Consider the following 19,451-nt stretch of genomic DNA (forward strand, 5'->3'; position numbering starts at 1 on the left):
ACACTGTGGATAGATTTGGAATACACGAATGGATGGAACTGAAGTTTACTTTTTTAATTATTTTTTTTAATGATTAGGTAGGTTTTCGTTCTATGTTTTCTTGTTTTTAATAACTAACAATGTTTATGAAAGGATGCTCCAACAGCAGAACCGAGAGCATGAAATTGTATGGGATTTGTTTGTAATAGTCAATAATAATTATCGTTAGATTTTCAACTCCAAACAATAGCTTTACTGCTGGACACAAACAAAGATCCTGGACACTTCATCATTAGCACCTATAAACACCTATAGCTATACCAAACACAATAATAAGTCTTACAATAGGAGCAATATTTAACCGGCCGTTGCTTTCGCTAATTAAAAATAAAAATGGGATCTCTAAGAGAACGCGCCAAATTTGCAAAAATCAAAATACATTAAAGCAGAAAATTATTTTCCACACATTATTTTCTCTTCAGTAGCTGTAGTTATATGGTGATTGGTGCCACTATGTTCTACCAACTCTTTGGTTCTGGGTCACACACACTGTATTCACACCTTGAAGTATCTCACAAAGGTGTATCTTCTTGATAAGTATGTTGTTAAGTGTATATGCGCCCAGGATGGTCGCCAACCTTCATTCATTCATTGCCTCATTTTTAAAAGCGGTATTCAGCTGAGGGAAAAATAACTTGCAAATCTTTTATGAAAATCTATCTCTAACTGTAAATATAAACACTAAAACATTCTCCAAATGAACACAGTGAAAATGTTCCTACCTGGTGTACGTATGGCATATGTGTGCCATTATCTCAGTTGCACAGCAAGTGTGCAGCAGGCGGTAGCTTGTTACCTTGATTAGGAAGCATCCCCATCGCCCGAAAGAGCACTATGGTGGGGCTGCGACGTGCTTTAACACTGCAGGTTTTGTCATTAAGACAATTAGTTCCGACACATACAACACTAACGATTCTATAACACTGCTGCCTCAGGGCTAAGAGGCCCTCAGCATCCTGAACCGCACTCCACGAGGTCAAGGACAGGGATGCAATAAGCAAGATTACACCTAATACCTAAACTGATTGTAGCTTTTACAAACTACCACAGTCCAGCAATACATTTTAGGAATCTGTATAAATATACTAAATTAATTGATAACAGAATGAATTCCCATTGTCATTCTATCATAATGGCAGCCATTATTACATCCATGTTTTATCTTTTCTAGGAAAAGGACCAAAAAATTAGATTAGAGAAGCATTGTTTTCTTTTTTGGGGAAAAAATGAAAACCAAATATTTTTTCTTCCAGCTGTTTGGCCATATGTATTGTGCACTTGCATTAGAGCAGTTGGAGTGTGAAGATGCCTATCAAATTCAACTCATGTCCATTTGCAGAAGCCCTGGTGTGTGATTTCTCACCATTATCTGACATTTTTATTTTTTTTATTTCTCATTTCCTCATCAAACACTGTTAATAAGCATTTGCCCAGACCCTGCTGCTGCCCAACTGGGATCGACATAACAAACTAAATGATGTCCATGAACTGATAAAGGTGCTGTTGAAGGTTATTGCTTTCTTGTCGGAAAGCACTGAGCTGCCTTCTTCTCTTTCTTCTCCACCTTTCTGAATACACAAAGTTATGCATCCTGCGGGAAGAAAACCCACAGTTTAATATGATGGAGGAAAGCACTGTTCATTGATTGGAGGATGTACCACACTACCCACCAAACCCTCAAGGTTTTTCTTCACCATCCAACCCCACCCGCCTCTCTTCTTCTTTTGACAGGAACACAACACAACAGCAGCTTGCGACCTCTGTGTTTTCTTTTACAAAAGCAATTTGCTTTTTCTTTTTGATCACACACACCTGAACATCCCCTACTTCCATCTTCTTCTTCCTCATCTCTGAGCTCTGCTCCTTTGTCGTCTGTGGACATTTCCTCGGTCTCATGGCCTAATCCAGCTGTTTTGTTTGTCCTCTGGTGTTGGTTTGGGGATTGTATCCCCTGTCATTTCTCTACTAAATGTTTAATATTTCTGAATCCATTATTAAATGAGTCACAGATATCCTCTGAGCTATTCATTTAATCTTCTAAATGATTTAACAGTAGGGAGACAAATAAAAGAAATGCAAAAATACTGATTTATCAGACTTAACATTCGTCACAGCTGGCACCAAACGCTCTCTGTGAATGGGCTGCTGCTATAGCATTTTTCTAGCTTGGAAGTGCTTTCGGATGAGACTCAGGTGGTGTTGTTGCTGTGGTCTGGCGTAGTTGCTCATTCCAGAGAAGTTCCAACCCGTCCTACTCATTTTATTCTTGTCATTGTGTGAAACAGATGGTATGATAGACAGCTCTAGTCAGTTGGTACTGGTGACTCATTATAACCTGTGTGTGTGTGTGTGTGTGTCCTCATTTAGGCTTTCTGAACATCCAGTCTTGGCCTGACAACATGACAGACTTGAGTGTTTTCTCCAACTTGGCTACTATTGGGGGAAGAGCGCTGTACAGGTACACACTTGTGAACATAATGACTTGGCTGTGATTAGAATTTTTTTAGACTATGAGTGTAATTTATACCACAGCTAGTCAACACTGTCTGATCAAGTGCTCAGTTCTCGGGAAAGGAGGGGTTTATTCTCATGTATTTGCAGGAAAGAAATGTAGCAAGACTCATATTTCTCTTCTTCTTTGCCTTTGTTGACATATTGGAGCATGTCTGCCTCGTGTTGGACATTGGAATAGCTTGAAACTGTTGTTTGCCACTCCACATGTGTGCATGAGACAAAACAAAACAGGGACCCACTTGTGGAAAAAATGTCATCATAGCCGGATGGTTTCCACACACTCCACATTACTCTAACATCTCTGGTTCACTTTCAACCAGGTTTCCTGTCTGACTCTTAGCTGTCAAACTGTCCAGTAAAACTGAAAAAGTCACACACAAAGAACTATTGTTAATATTTGAACTTCACCCAAGATGTTCTGCATGCATGGACAACTGTAACTAACTGAAAATTGCAATATTTCCAACACGTAAGGTATGAACAAGCAAAGCATTTCAAGATATTTATTTTATATTATTTTTTATTTTATATATTTATATTTATATATATATATATATTTTTTTTTTTTTTTTACTTCTTAGCACAACCATCAAGTTTTTATTTGCTTTAACATGTACAGTAACAACGTGCTACCATAAGGTAGAACATTATTTAACCAAACAATTGGTTGACGCACAAAACACCTTTTTCTGATATTTTGGTTTGACATTTAAGAAGCCAACTTAGATGTTTAAACTCGTCTGTTAGAACATAATCATTATTTGTTGAATATTTAGTGATTTTCCAAAGGTTCTCTGATGGTTGTTGCTGTTGCTGTGACATTTTGATGGAAACAGAGTGAGTGACTGCTTGGTTGAAAAATCTGTTGAAGTTATGTTGTTGCAGCAAACACTGAAAAGAAAAACAGAAAAATTAAGCAGATGTGGTTTATTAACTAAAGTATGACAACTCTAAAATATTAAACATTCTGGATGGAACATATTAAATCATTAATACATTAGTTAGTTTGAAATAATGATGCTGCACTGAAATTACTATATTCAAATCAGACCATGCGTCTTCAATTTGATTTCTAAGTATTTGTTTTCTGTGTATGCTTACTCTAACATGCTGAAAATGAGATTTCCACTGAACAGCCGTGCCCCTCTGAACATTCTTATTGGATATTGTACTTGAATCAATCTCATTTCGGCTCAAATCCGACTCAGTGGTTTGATAGTGTGTGGTGTTACACAGAGGCTCCCAGGTCTCAGTTACAAGACCAGCAGCAGAGCACACTGACATAACAGTGAAAAACAACATGTACATTAAAATATGCCAAAGGATTTGGATCTGACTCAGTGTGTCGGGTTTCAGATGAACTAAGTTGAAGGATGCAGTATAAGAGTAGCTGTAGTATTTCTACTGTGAATAGCTGTATGAGATGTAAGCAGACAGAACAATGACATTCTCTCCATATCTTTGTTTAACATGTTTATGTTTTATATTTCAGTCACATGCCATAGTAGTGTATTTCAGAATCCATGTGTGCCATGTGACCCTACTGCAGTCACATGCAAGCTTTACTTTTTTAAATGAAAACTATTTAACAAAGACAAAGAGCCCCCTTGTGCAATATGTCCGTTGCTGAGTGACCGTATTGCACTAATCCCGTCCCATATGAATAACAGCACATTCACCTGTTGCATTAATCCTTTAAATTTAATGGGAATGTTGAGTGCTAATCGACACTTGTCAGCCTTGGTTGTTGGATGCACGTGTGTTTGACACTGGCATGTAGCTTATTTGGTACTGGCTGTTCATATTGATATTATTTAACTATGAATGCAGTCTGTCCCTTACCTTAGCACATTGTATTGTTTGTTTGTTTTATTGCTTTTATGAATCACAAGAATAGCATAGTGAATTCAGAAAATTTTATATCACTCAAATACGTAGTTTGCATATGGACATTATTTGTCGGAGGTCATACAACCAACAGGTCACATGATGACATGACAGAAAAAAATAGATAACTCTTACAAAAAAAACCTGACTCAGACATCAAAACCTGTGAAACAAATCCAACTTCTGTGCTTCTCTCCTTTCCCGGTTCTTCCCTTTGCTCTGTCTGCTACAATTCGCCCCCTCTCCTCCTGTTCCTGTCATCTTCCTTCCCTTCCTGTCTGGCCCTCTCTTCCTCTCATCTCCACTCATTCTTCCCTCTCAGTGGGATCTCCCTGCTGGTGTTAAAGCAGCAGGGCATCTCATCATTGCAGCTCCAGTCCCTGAGAGAGATCAGTGCCGGGAACGTCCACATCGCAGAGAACAGTCAGCTTTGCTACTACAACACCATCAACTGGACAAGACTGTTCCGCACTGCAAACCAGAAGGCTCTGATTCGCAACAACCAAAGCCCACAACAGTGCGGTGAGTTCGCAACAAAATCATCACCAACATCAAAAGCTAAAATCTGCATAAACTATAAAAATATTAACCTGCGAACAAACAAACTCTGCCCCAACTCAAGCAGTCGTAATGGGTGTGTCCACCTTTAGCCCCACTGAATAGTCACCTCTTACTGCCAACAGCTACGCCGTTTAAGCCAGGGTTCAAAGGTTCAAGAAGAAGTTCTTTTTGCAGTCATTTAATATTGAGGTGTGCGGAATGAGTGTAACTTAGTTGTACTGCTCACTGATATGAACTGTGATGTACTTTTTGTAATCTATAGTCTTAACATCTGCTCCAGGCACCATCTAGAGTTTTCTTTCTCGTTTCTTGCTTTGACGAACTTGCTTACGTTCATAAATAGGTTACAGACCGGTAAAGTATGAAGAAATCTGTTTGATATTTACTGTGGAGCAAAAGGTTCGCCAATGGTTCTGATCTGACACCGACTCAACTTGAAACAAAACTATTAGATCAATGCTCAAGTTTGAACCAGATTATTATTTTCTTTTTACATTAAAGGCATATTTGCCCTACCTGTTAAGGCACTTAATAACTGATAATATCACTCTAATTTCTAAAGTCATGCAAAAACAATAATCCCATAATTAGACCAATTAACCAACAGAGGCACTCAGACAAGGCAAGGTTTAGCTCAATGAAATTAGGCAAAACTATGAAATGATGAGACAAAAATTACGTCTCTAAAAAAAAAAGAACTTCTATTAAATCACTTATTCATTTATGTATAATGTTCATTAATAAGCCAGTATTTGCATTATTGAGTTGGCCCCTTTTCACTCTTCATGTGCTCCTTTCCCTTGGGCAGTTTCTTAGGGTTGGGTCATACACACACACACACTCACACACACACACACACACACACACACACTCCATCTCTCTCTCTCTCTTCAGTGACTGTGAAGACTTTGGTTGAGACTCAAGAGTCACACACAGCTCTCCTTGACATGGCTATGTGTGTGTGTGTGTGTGTGTGTGTGTGTGTGTGTGTGTGTGTGTGTGTGTCTACACTTGAATGAGCCTAGCAGGGACTGAAAAAGGGCAAGTCGTGCAGCCTTATAGGGCAGCAAAGGCAGAAGAGAAAGAAGAGACTCTGCATGTGCCCATTTATTCAGTTGAGAGTGTGTGTGATTTTGTGTGTGTGTGTGTGTGTGTACTTGTGGTGATGTGGAAATATCATTAGATGGTTAGAGAAACCTGAAACCAAGGCAACCAGTTTTCAGAGCATCACTTTCTATAGGCTCAGAGTTCTTGATTCCCCATTCCTTCTGGTAGCACAGAGTCAGAGAGAGAAATTCAGTGTATACCTTCACCGTAGTCTTCAGCACGTTTCTTCATTCTTCCAAGAATCTTCAAAGAAGTCAATTTTCTGCTCAGTGTTTTAAGCCACGTTTTTTTTTTTGTTTTTTTTTTTGGCTGTACATTTTTAAACTGCTTAAGTGTTGCTGGCCGGTTTGCTTTGGAGCTGACTGTAAATGTTTGGTGTTGAGCTTGAAAGTATGTGTTCAAGTCTGCCTGGTTTTGCTTTGGATGACATTTACTCATTTTCCTAACCACGTGTTCACTGTGAATTAAGTTCCTCACTTTCTTTCAATTGTGCTATAATTTGACAGTCAGAACTTGGTTGATGACTAGTCTTAAACAGAGCCATTTTTGAGTGAAATAATGCATCCTGTGAGTGGTGTCAGAGTTAAAGCATCATCAGTAGAGACAACAGCACAACTGATCTGAGTCAGTGTCAGGTTTTAGTTGTTTTGCGAACATGGGAGTCAGACGTGCTTACAATTCTTTGCTGTTCTCAAGAGAAGGATCTGCTCACTCTGGTCCAAAGCAAAGTGATAAAGACAAGGATTCAAGGATTCAAGGATTAAAGGAGCTTTATTGTCATTTCACACACGTAGGACATGAGTGGAACGAAATTAGTTTCCCCGGTCCCGGTATAAGGCCAATTACCTAACAAAATAAATATAAATATAAACAACGCTATGTAATATAAAAAACAGTAGAAGCTATAAACATCAGTGTAAACAGTATAAACAGTAGTGCAAATGACTGACAGAGTAGTGCAATGGGAACATGACGAGCTTTCAGGTAACCAGAAAAAAAATAATCTGGTGCAGAAATTTGTCTGCATTAAACTAATCCCTGAGGAGCAGTGGTCAGGCACCATACAGCCCTGTGGGACCAAACTGAGTTCTAACTAGTGCCTCCATCAGGGAGAAAAAAGCCTAAAGTATATGGTTTGATGGTGGGAGGAAATACAAAGCAACCGGCGCAGTAAAAAGTTTGTGATCCGTTTGGATTATTACTGCTGCGTTAACGTGTGGAACGCGTTTTATTGCTGTAGATGTTTGACTAAGTTTGACTAAACAAATCCTAAATGATTTGTTCTTCAAACTAATTACTCCCAGTCCTAACGTTACAGCAAAGTCAAATTGAATAAATAAATAAAAGTTATCCAACCCTTTTTTTGCCCCATTTTGCACAGGGATGAAAACAATTTCCCCAGCTGCCCTGGCTACACCCTTTAGCCTTTTTATGTCTTTGGTACAGAAGAAAGGGATGCAGGAAGCTGAAGGCAGTTGAGTTGAGTTCCAACGACACCCCTTTAATCTGATAACCAGCAGGGCACAGTCCTCTGACAGGTGTTTGTTTGTTCACGCTTTATTTCTGTTTAATTTTATGTCTGCTTGTGTTTTCTTCTGTTGATTTTTTTTTTCAGTTGTCTCCTCTTTCTTTTTTTTTCTTTCTCCATATTTCCTTATCTTTATCATAATCATCACCATAGGCTGTTCTCCTCCTGCAGGACTCAGAAAGGCACCTGTCAGTTTGAACCCCAGGGGCTTTCGTTTTCTAACCACAACAGAGACATCTGAAGTTGGTGTCTTTTTGATCGTGCAAGTGCTGTGTAGTTAAAAAGCCATCCATCCTTTCCTCCTCCTCGACTTTATTTCCCTTTTCTCAGCACCCATGATTCCTCATTCTCCTCATCTTTCCTTCTGACCGGTCAGTTTACCTGAGGCACAGGAAGCCCAGCAGAGGTGGTTTTGTCTCTCGTGAAAGGAAATGCTTTCATCCTCTTCCCTCAAAAGAAACACACTTTGGATTTCTGTTCTCTTCATGTATCTGTATGCTTCTGTGTGAATTTTAAGCATTTTGAGCATGCCTGTGGTTGACATTGGCCAGGACCTCGAAAGCAGCAGGGGCCTATTCATAACGTTGCCCATAACTATGGAGAAGAGAAGAGAAGAGAAGAGAAGAGAGAAGCTTATAAAGAGGGGGGGAAGCACATAAGATGCAGATTGGGTTATAAAAGTCCCCTGTATCTGCATTGCTGTCACCATGTCTCATTTTGTCACTGTAATGCTCTCAGATGTTGCAACCTTTGTAGAACTGAGTGCTGAAGAAGGACAAGAGAGAGGGAGAGATAAGAGATGCAGACATAAGAAGAGAATAGAGTAGATGTAATGGTCTGAGTCTTTTGGTACCATATGAGAGACAGCAAGGCAAAAACAGAAAGAACATCATACAGACTGCTCAGTGAGTGAATGGGCTGTGAGAGTGGGGGTTTCTTTGAAAGCAATCCAAAGGAATCAGACTTGTTTAAATCAAAGGTGGCTATAATATGACTTTACATCACTATGCAAACAGCCAGCAATACTTTTTTTGTACAGTTCATCTGTTGCTATGGATTTGTGTGTTGAAAGTTGATGCTGATATTTTTGGATTGAAGCCAGTAGAAAATATTTAGTTTTAATACTCAATATCATCATATTTGATCCTGAGGAATTCTGAAAGGCTGTATTTCAGAATAAACCTATAAAATAAATACAGACAATAAAGTTCCTGGGTTGGTTTTTCGCCTTCTTTTCTCTAAGTCTAAATCAACAAGTCTGCATGGCATCTGCTGGTGCTTTCTGGGTCCCACCAGTGCTTTGTCACTGTTGGCTCAGCGTTTTTGTAATGAAGCAGCACAGCTCCTTCCTTTGCTCCACGGCAAACCGTACCACACAGTGCCGCACACACACTATGTATAAACAGAGACTGCTCATTTAAGTACAGAATATACAGCGTGTAAATGCTCAGTTGATGGCCATTGCAGTCTGAAGTGCGGTAATTAATGTTTTAAAATTAAAAACAACTCATAAGAGCGTGTTGTGGGAGGTACTTGGTCATCTTTCACTTCATGCAGGAGAGTAATTATTTTGTGACTGCTGAATGCATGTGGTTAGCCAATTTCTTCCTCACTGAAAGGAAATTGTGTAATCCTTCAGCATGTCTTTGAGGCTTACACCTATTCCTCTGTGTAGCTGCAATTACCCCTACCTTTGTTTAGGAAAGTCGACTCCACAAAAACACACCTTTTATAGACCACCGCAAATTAACAGGTACTCTGCAGAGGTGAATAGTGTCTGCTTTAGTACATCTAATCCTGTTTCTTTTCATAAATAATGCACCTATTTTAGCTAATTTTATATCCATCTAATTTTGGGTGATTTAGAATTTATTCTCTGCATCTGCACTGAGTCATCAAAGCAAAACTACATGTTACATGAGTGTAATTCCGTGTCTTTTCACTGTTTTTCTTTTTGTGTATGTGTGTTTTGAGCAGCCAAGAATCACATGGTGTGTGACCCGCTGTGTTCGGACGCAGGGTGTTGGGGTCCTGGCCCAGACCAGTGCCTCTCCTGCAAATACTTCAGCCGTGGACGAACCTGTGTGGATAAATGTAATCTTTATGAAGGGTGAGTTATGTGAGCCTGTGCACGTACACTCAGATACATCAACACAGTCACTCATGTCATCCTGACTGGTGGATTACATTGTGCTAGTTAGACAAATGGATGTACGCCTGCAGGTAGGCTGATTGAGAGACAGCAGATGGGGCAGTGATTGAAAACATAAATCTGGTATTCACTCTGTATTAAATAATAGATGAAAAAAAGAGAAAATATATTTTTTTGCGTGAACAAAGTCCTGTCTGATACAAGTGCCTTTTTGGGGGAGGAAGAATTCAAGTTTTCCTGCAGTGTTTAGCGGAAATGTGCCACCTCACCTGAAACAAAAACCACCTCCACTAACAACATAAAACAGAAGAGACCATAAGTGAATAAGTTTAGCTGTTGTTCAGGCTGTCATCTCTTAACAGCAGTAATCATGGCATGAGATGTGTCAGGATTTGGGTGGCTCACCACTTTGGCTGGTACAGCGTGCAGATGCATAAACCGAGCTACTGTGGGCAGCTGCGAGACATGTTGTCCTCTAAATGTCCTCAGGTCCTAATCACATGAGAAGTTGTAGGTTTTCCCAAAGCGTAAAACCATTGTGCACCTCTTCATCTAATCGTTGAATCTGCGCACACCCTCTTTAATTATCCTTGATGCTCACAAAATGAAACAAAACCAAATGACACAGCTCCTACTCCCTTTTGTTGTGCTTTGGCCAAGCTGTTGTTTAGAAATATGAACTTTTTCAAACGTTTCTTTTGTGGGGGGAAAAAAAAAGTAAGTGGTGACAAAAACTGCAAGTTTTACCAGTCATTTTTCTGGTTTATTTCAGATGAGTCAATTCAAGCCAGCAGATCCATCTCTCAGTTGACTTGTTTATTGACTCAAAATAAAATAAAGAAATAAAATAAAAACAGGTAAGCTATCATGTCCTTGCCCTCTTATAGGCAAAGTGTAGCTTCTGTACTTGACGAGATGCCACATTTTTCCTCTCCATCTGCTGAGTGCACTCGCTATTTCAGGCTGACCAAAATTGTGGCTAATTTAGAAAGCAAAATAGATAAAGCAAAAATGTCTCTTTTCAAGGGGAACAAAATGGTAGCCATAGCTATGAAATAATGACCGCATTTCATAGCTAAACTGCAGTCTTGCCCTGTTTATGTCAGGACCATTTCAGAGGTACATTTGCATTAAGTTTGAAAAGCCCATTGTGGGTAAACCAGGGAAAAACACGGATGTGATTGATACCACTTTTTTCTCTCAGCCAAGTAAATCACCTCAAAGAGAATTTGAACAACAACAAGGTTACTTTGTAGGTTACTTCAAGCTCTTCATATGTTCAGAAACAATTCTGCTATTTCAACTTGATTTACAGAGACGTCATTTCAAAATCGTCGTGCTCTCCACCCTCAGCAACAAAATGCATGGACTCACCTTGGAGATGTACTGTTATAGCATCAGAAAGTGTTTGTCAAGTGTGTAATGAGCGCCTTTAGAAGTGGTTGACATGGTTAGCGCAAAGTGTAAATACCTCATCTCAAGCAAGCAGGAAACATCTGCCTGAAGTCCTCCGAGTCTGCATTGTAAATCCGCTAATGTGACTCTGCTTTACAAGTCAACGGCATCAGTGTACTTTCACCCAACAACTTGAAGGTTACTGGTGCAGCAAAGATCAAACTGATTCCTTTATTAAGTGCTTGACAGAACCCCTGCAGGAATATCCAAGATAGGTTTCAGGAAAGTGAAGCAGCAGTATAATGTGATCAAATCAAGGACAAATACATAAACATGTATCAACTCATCCTCTTCAGCTGTGAACAGGAGTGGTTGAATCTTCACGTGATCCTCTGTTGTTGGAAGATCTGCTGCAGAACCTGCTCATCAAAACTTAAATAGCCCAAGGCTCTTTGTTACAGCTTTCAAGCTCAGCAGTCATTTTTCTGTTTACTATGGATAATATTGAAGAGCCGGAGGCTGAAAAGAACAATTTAAGATTTACTGGTACCTCTCGATTTTAAGAGGCACCCCTGCTGGGTTTCAAAACAACAGGGGTCCCTTGACTTTAAAAGGATGTATAGCTTGATGCTATGCACCTCACAATTAAAGGTGAAAAGTCCCATTCCCCCCCTGTGAGTTTTATTAATAATATTTTTTGGGGGGGGGGGGGGGGGGGGGAGGAGAGGGGGTTGCCTTACAGAACTACTTGAAAGATGATTTTTAAGTACAGAGTCTCAACTTGATCAAAAAATCTTTGGTGGCTGCATTGTGGAGGTTTGAGGAGGAGCAGAGGGTGCTGTAAGGGCAGGGGGGCTAGGCGTGTCACTGCGTGTCACAGTCACTGCTTGCGCACGGGGCCACGCCCTGCCTACCTGTCCACCTGCACATGAGCACCGCCCACAACTGCGGCACTACTGACACCACCAGCACACCAAACAGTGAATGCACCCCCAACCCTGCACAGTCTGAGCCTTTGCACACTGTGTGTTTCATGAGTCGTGTTTCATATTTCGTTATTGTGTCTGCTTTTATTTTTTTTCTTCTCAGTATTCAGTGGATTCAGTGGATTAGTGCAGTGTATTTAGCATGTATCAGTTGGATGAAATGCACCAGTCATAACTTTGTGGTCATCGTTCACGTTTTTGTAACAGGACCTTGTGGATTCAACAGAAGAACAGCTAATTTACCTTAACAAAGATCACATGACAGTTTGCAGAGCTCACTTCATATCAGGTGTGCTTGACAAAAACATGGAGGACAAAGACTGACATTAATGTACACTGCTTGCTCTAACATACAACAACATACAAACATATTTTTAGTGAGTAGTTCACAAAAAAACCTATTGAAAAATGTGTTTAAAGCATGTGTGAGAGAACAGCAGAATGACGAGGAGCTTAAACTGCCTTACGTCTCAATGGATTTGTCTGTGGATGTTTGAAATACAAAGTCAAAACAATTCTGACATTACTGTTCAACATGCGATTTTATTGTTTGTGTGAACATAAAGGTTTGGCAGCATGGATTATGTCTAAAAGCCATTTAAAATGAATGTTCATTTCTCTTCAAATCCATATAAAGCTTTATTTTTCACCTAAAATGTTACTGTATCTCTGTCCCACAATAGACAGAAAACATACAAGAGCAGAACACCGCAGAGCATTTAGCTGCAACGTTTTTAATTCTTTATTATTTCAACCAGCACACACCCAGATAAGGTCTTACCTCCCCTTCCTCCTGGAAGGTTTTATGAAGGCCAGATGAAGTATAATTAATACTAATTTGATTTAGATCCCACTGGGCCAAAGATATTTTTTTTCCTACTGCTGAGACTGAACATTGTGTTTTCCCTCACTGACCAAAAGAGAAGTACCCGAAAGTCATTCCTCTTGTCCTGCAGTGACAAGAAGGCAAAGTGCCAACTCAGCTGCACTGTGGTCAAATTTAATGACTTTTTGAAGCCAATCTGGTGTTCTGCTATTATAAGGGGATTGTAAAAATTGAATAACAAGGCACTTAATTTAATTGATTTCTGAAAAACGCTGCCGCTGGTTGCCTGTGTCGACCTCCTGCGTGATGGTATCAGTATCACAATGCTTGTGGGTGTAACAGGAGTGTGCGTGCGTGTTTGACACTATGAAAAAATGTGACTGACATTGAGATCTTTTGCAGGAATTTAACAGATCATGGCCATTTCTTTCCTTTGCGTAAGTTTGGCACAACAGTTTGCTGAAAATGAACTTTCACTGATTTCGAAATTCATAATAGAAAACGCAGTGTGATTTAAACAAAATGTAGCAATTGCTTTTTCGTGATATTGTGCTACGTTTTTGTTGTTTTTATGTCAGTGATGCATTACACTGTTTCTTGTCAATCAGCTGATACATCTGAATAATTAGAAGTTTCCAACAGCGAAAACCTCTAAATAAAATAAAATGTATAATCACTAACCTCATGAAGCACTACAGACATGAGTTATCTAAATGAATTTTTTAGTATCTGGTGGGATCTGACATGACACACAGATGTTGTTTTTCATCTGTTTGTCCTCAGACAACTTTGTTCTTAAATTTGTAGCTACTGACTAAACTTGAAATCAAATTAAAGAAGAATAACAGTTTGAAACACTCTGTTTTTTGCCGTTTTGATTTAATAGACATGCTTTTTATCCTGTTAATGTCTAGCTTACCACAACTGATGATTTGTTCAAATGGTATAGGGATGACTGAAGACTTGTTGTTAAGATTTATAACTCCTTTCATTTCCACAAGTTAACCAAAGAGGCACATCCGATTAAAAGAACTTTCACAGGATGAATGTAAATTAGAGTCTGATTGTGTAAATGTGTGTCTGTTCTACAGTATTTAGCATCCGTATTAGCGGAGAACAAAGAGTCATGTTAATTCACGCACAATATTTTGCTGCCCCTCTCGTCTCTCACTTCCTTTATCATTTCCTAATCCATCCCTCCATCCTTCTCTCTCAGGGACATTCGAGAGTATGCCAACGGCTCGGTGTGTGTGGAGTGTGATGGCCAGTGTGAACGAGCTGACGATGACTCTTTGACGTGCCACGGACCGGTAAGCTTTCTCCCACAGAAGCGTAGAAGCATACGTTTCGCACACATAAGTCTTCTTTATAAAGACAGGGAAGAAGGCTGCGGCTTGTTTGTGACGCTCGCCTTTATGTGGTTGTCAAAGAGGAATAGTATTCAACATGAAAAGAATGGTGGCATTTTTCCACTCACTCTCACTGAGAGGTGAACTGCACTTTCATCTGCGACAGCGAAAGGCAACCTAACTTGAAGAGACTGGCTTTGTAAATCAGTAGTAGCAATAAGATTAGTAGTCAGCTGACTTATGAGACAAGTTTTGCTTCCTGCGGTCATACATCGTTGTGCCTCTGACTGTGACTTTTAAAGATATTAACCTGATTTGTCTCACTTGGATGGTTGAGCCCTCATATTAGTTTCAGATAAACATTTCAACACATTTGTGCACTGATGTCTACAGTACTAATGAGTACAGACAGGCATCATATTAAGGAAACACACCTCTAGTAATAAAGTATACTTGGAGGATGAGGCTCCTGATATGCTGTGTTTATCTCAACAAATTCCATAAAGTGACTGAATAATGAATAAAACCTTCTAAAAGCAGAATCATCCGAAAGGGTTAAAATGATGTTTTCTGCATTGGGCTCCACCGAAGAGAAGTAGTCAAGGCCAGAGCATTGCTTCAGTCAAACCTAATGACTTGGGGCTGCAGACATTCCCTGTGGTCATCTTAGACGATGATAAATTGTTGTGTTAGCAGTCAAAGTGTGCCTCTCGCCTGTTCTATTGATTATGTCTCATGTTCCGACTCAAAGGTAAAACTCTTCTTTTCTTATTGCTGGGATTAGCATTATTTTGCTTTCATTTGTATTCATGTAATATACATGTAAGTTTGTATCGGTTACTGTTTTTTACTTTATGTCAACTATCAAACATTTATTCAGGGACTGTTTCTTAGCTATGTTTTGTTTTTCCAAGAGACATTTGTTCTCTTAATAAACTTATCAATTGCACGACTTCTTGGAGAGGCTTTTTGAAAGTGTTGTTTGGTAGCAGCTGTACATTAGAAAACTGCCAGAGAGAGAAAAGAAAATCCCTGACCTTCATTTCCATCTGCCTCTCCTGCACTCTACACCCACAGACACATGAGGCCCCTGACCCTGTGCTTTCTCTTAAAATCTTATCTCGCTGTTTGATAGAGATGGATGATTTACGACAGATGGAAGCCAGAGCGGCCGTGTGCTGTCTTTTTGTGTCCCATCACACCTTGTCAGATAGTTTGCCCAAAATAGTTTAGAAGAAGGCTGGAACTTGTGGAACCACTGGAGTGTTTGGGTGAGAGTGTGCAAGCATCGGAGGCGAAGGCCAAAGTCAGCACATCTGTGGTTGTTGACTTGAGTGTGTTTGTTGTTGTTGTTGGAGGAGATTTCGTGGGTTTGATCATCTTGGCTGTCCACTTGATCCTTCACAGCCCTGCACTTGACTTTCTTAGACAAGCGATGGGAAAATGGCTGCTATAAAGAGAATGATACACCTGTAGCTATATGTTCACATTCACATTGTATTTGGGCCATGAAGACATTTCTTCATAACTTGAAAAGTTTGTCAGGTTTGTCCAAATAGTTCTATTTTGTCTAGCTCTGAGGGGCGGCACGGTGGTGCAGTGGTTAGCACTGTCGCCTCATAGCAAGAGGGTTCCATGTTCGAATCCCGTTCTGGGCCCTTCTAAGTGGAGTTTGCATGTTTTCTCCGGGTACTCCAGCTTCCACCCACAATACCAAAAACATGCACATTAGGTTAATTGGCTACTCTACATTGCCCCTAGGTGGGAGTGTGTGTCTGTCTTTGTGTGTTGGCCCTGCGATTGACTGGCGACCAGTCCAGCGTGTACCCCGCCTCTCGCCCGTAGTCAGCTGGGATAGGTACCAACTCCTCCACGACCCTGACGGATAAGCGGTATAGAAAATGGATGGATGGATGGAAGCAAGCTCTGAGCAGCTCTTTCAAACTGTCCTTATTTCTGCACCCTGTAATTGCCATAAACGGTTACTATAAATTTTCATGCGGGAAAAGTGCATTTGTGCATGTGCGTGTGTGAGTCACCAAGGTGTGCAGAATAGAAATGGATCACAGCAATCACCTTATGGTCACAAAGTTTAATGCCCTCTGCGAAGAGAGATTGGAGACATGACTGTAGGCATGAATACAGGCTATATCGGGGACCAAATAGGTGATGATTGTACATCTAGAGCAGTTGCTGCTAATCACCAATACAAACATATTTGCTCATTTTTTTCACCAGCAAGCCTGTCTATTACTGTGTCTTACTGAAAGGCTGAAGCAAGTGAACATTTCACAACAGGTGCTAAAGGCTTCACTTCAGTGCAGCTCAACCCAGCTCAGCTCTATGAAATAGCTTGCCTTATTTTTTCTGAAAAAGAGCAGATTTGTGTGATTTGCAATGCATCACTGCAAAATGTGATGTTCACGAGCAGTGATTCTGTTGGGTTAAATGTTCTGTAAAATGAACATTACAAAGTAAAACTTCTCAAATTTCTTTAAATTTGCTAGCATGTTTACATACACTATATGGACAAAAGTATCCAGACACCTTAGGGGTTGTTTTTCAGGGGGACATTTCAAGAATCAACAGTCTTTATTGTCATTATGCGACGCATAACGAGATTTTGACTTTGACTTTGTAGAAACGGTTTGGGGCCATTTTCTATGGTTTCATGGTTGGCTGAGTTTGGTGTGGAAGAACTGGACAACCCTGCACAGAGACCTGACTTCAACCCCATCCAGAATCTTTGGGATGAACTTGAACAGAAATTGCGAGCCAGGCCTTTACGTCCAACATTAGCTGACTCTGAGGGACAAACTTTATATTTTGATAATACAACATATGATAAAATACATTTGAACTAGCTGGAATGGCTATCTATTGCTTATGACCACTGTAATGAGCCACAACATCCACCTCTTTCTGATATTATTGTTTCTCCATGCTTTTTATCCCTCCACCTCAATATAAGTGGATAAAATTATTTTGTGATATGATGATTTTCCAAGACGGGCGGCACGGTGGTGCAGTGGTTAGCACTGTCGCCTCATAGCAAGAGGGTTCCAGGTTCGAATCCCGGTCTGGGCCCTTCTATGTGGAGTTTGCATGTTCTCCCTGTGCCTGCGTGGGTTTTCTCCGGGTACTCTGGCTTCCTCCCACAATCCCAAAAACATGCACATTAGGTTAACTGGCTACTCTACATTGCCCCTAGGTGTGAGTGTGAGAGTGTGTGGTTGTCTGTATTGACTGGCGACCAGTCCAGGGTGTACCCCGCCTCTCGCCCATAGTCAGCTGGGATAGGCTCCAGCTCCCCCGCGACCCTAATAAGCGGTATAGAAAATGGATGGATGGATGGATGATTTTCCAAGACAACAGCGTTTTGAAGGCACAGCAGATGTCTGCCCAGCAGACACAATACAAGATGACCCCTTTTATTCATTACGTCATGGTAAAATAAATTGTAACTCCTTCCTGATGTACACGATCATGTCTTGAAAAGTCAAGATTAATTGCCAGTCCTCCTGAGGTAGTAGTGTGGTTTGTGCATAAAAGGGAAGAAAGACAGATAGAACAGATAAATATTCATTTACCCACACACATATTCAAAGGCATCACACACAAACCTCGACCTTAAACACATTAACAGACCAATTTAAATTTCCAGCAGGGCTCTTTGGTCACAACACAGTGCGTTCCTGTCATCTTTTTGGATGTTCCACAAACCCTGCCGGACCAAACACTGTTTGTTTGCTTTGTCACATAATTAAGCTTGCTGATGTGATTGGATTATTGGATACACACACACACACACACACGCCAACAGCCACAGGTGGGAAGACATTCAAAGTGCCAGGCTAAACACTAAAGCCGGTGAGAGCAGCGAGAGTTATACTCTGCATAATTACACTGCAGAGAATGTATGTTCGCAAACGCTCGTAAGCTTCAAAGGAATATGCACACTCACACATACAGACGTGTGCATGCAAGACACTACTTCAGTTTATGTATGAACAAGCATCGCACACACATTCCTCCACTTGCCATAGGATATAGTGGTTATCTGCCTTGATGGCCCCTTTTTGAGCAGGAACACGTTTCTGTCATATCTGTATTTGTCACGTATATTGTTTGTGCTAATGTTTTAATAAATGTATGCGTGCATCCATGTGCATATGTGAGTCAATATGTTTATGTATGTATGTGCTGTTTGTCATTAGGCCTGCTGAGCCCTTCACCTCTCTTCCTCTCCTGCCGTACCTCCTTCCCTTGCCTATATTAGCTCCATAAATCCTGTTCTAGGCGGATTGTTATGGTCATTGTGTGTGCTGTGAGCAATGGTTATTATCTGTCTGCTCTGCTCACACTGCTTTATGCGTCTTGTCTGCTCTCTCCCCTACCATCGCGCTTTCTCTCTCTCTCTCTCTCTCTCTCTGTCATTCACACATAATCTCGCTTTGCTGTTACTCTGCATCCATGTCCAATCTTTCTGTCTCATCCGCGCTTTCCCTTTTTACCCTACAATAATTCTGTTTCCTTGTCTCTTCATTCACTCTCTTAACCTTCTGTCTTTAGCTCTCAAGTTTTCACTGTGGCGCAGACTCAAGCACAACAATTTAATCTCAAAAGCCGCTACGAAACCTGCGCTTGGCAAGTTATTGATGTAGAAAAACACCCATCAATCAGACCACATTACAAACTGAAGCAGATATCTCTTTCCCTAAATTTGTGACACCATAGATTTGTCCTTTATGCCTGATTTTATCATGTCATGTATAGCTGCAATATGTCCTCTCTACACACAGGAGACAAGTTTGGAATCAAAACGCCTCCAAAACACGTGAGAGAAAGCTGGACACACTATGATAAGTGTGCATGTTGCAAAGAGCATTTTCTCTCTCCCAATAAACTTTGCAGGAGGAGTTGACTGCCTAGTAACAACCTTTGTCTTTTGTCATCATTAATGCTGGAATTGGGCTCTAATGCAATGTTCAGACTGATAAAGAACAGGCCTGATGTGACCCATCATCTGCATAATAGTCGCAATACTAATCGTCTGTTAAGTGCCTTTCTAAATGGCAACCTCCCGGATGGTTATGTGTAAGCGTGC

At 40.4% G+C, this 19,451-nt stretch overlaps 1 protein-coding gene across 2 annotated transcripts in view; it reads left to right on the forward strand.

Annotated features, from left to right (window-relative positions):
* LOC124067002 (receptor tyrosine-protein kinase erbB-4-like) overlaps window positions 1-19,451 on the forward strand; it is a 280,015-nt gene that overhangs the window by 199,618 nt on the left and 60,946 nt on the right. For both annotated transcript variants that reach the window (XM_046403975.1, XM_046403976.1), the window contains exons 11-14: window positions 2,407-2,497; window positions 4,763-4,962; window positions 9,614-9,746; window positions 14,212-14,305. In XM_046403975.1, coding sequence (XP_046259931.1) covers window positions 2,407-2,497; window positions 4,763-4,962; window positions 9,614-9,746; window positions 14,212-14,305 — 518 coding nt within the window. The remainder of the gene's footprint in view (window positions 1-2,406; window positions 2,498-4,762; window positions 4,963-9,613; window positions 9,747-14,211; window positions 14,306-19,451) is intronic.

This window comes from Scatophagus argus, chromosome 11, assembly GCF_020382885.2.
Source record: "Scatophagus argus isolate fScaArg1 chromosome 11, fScaArg1.pri, whole genome shotgun sequence".
In the NCBI taxonomy this organism is placed as follows: domain Eukaryota; kingdom Metazoa; phylum Chordata; class Actinopteri; family Scatophagidae; genus Scatophagus; species Scatophagus argus.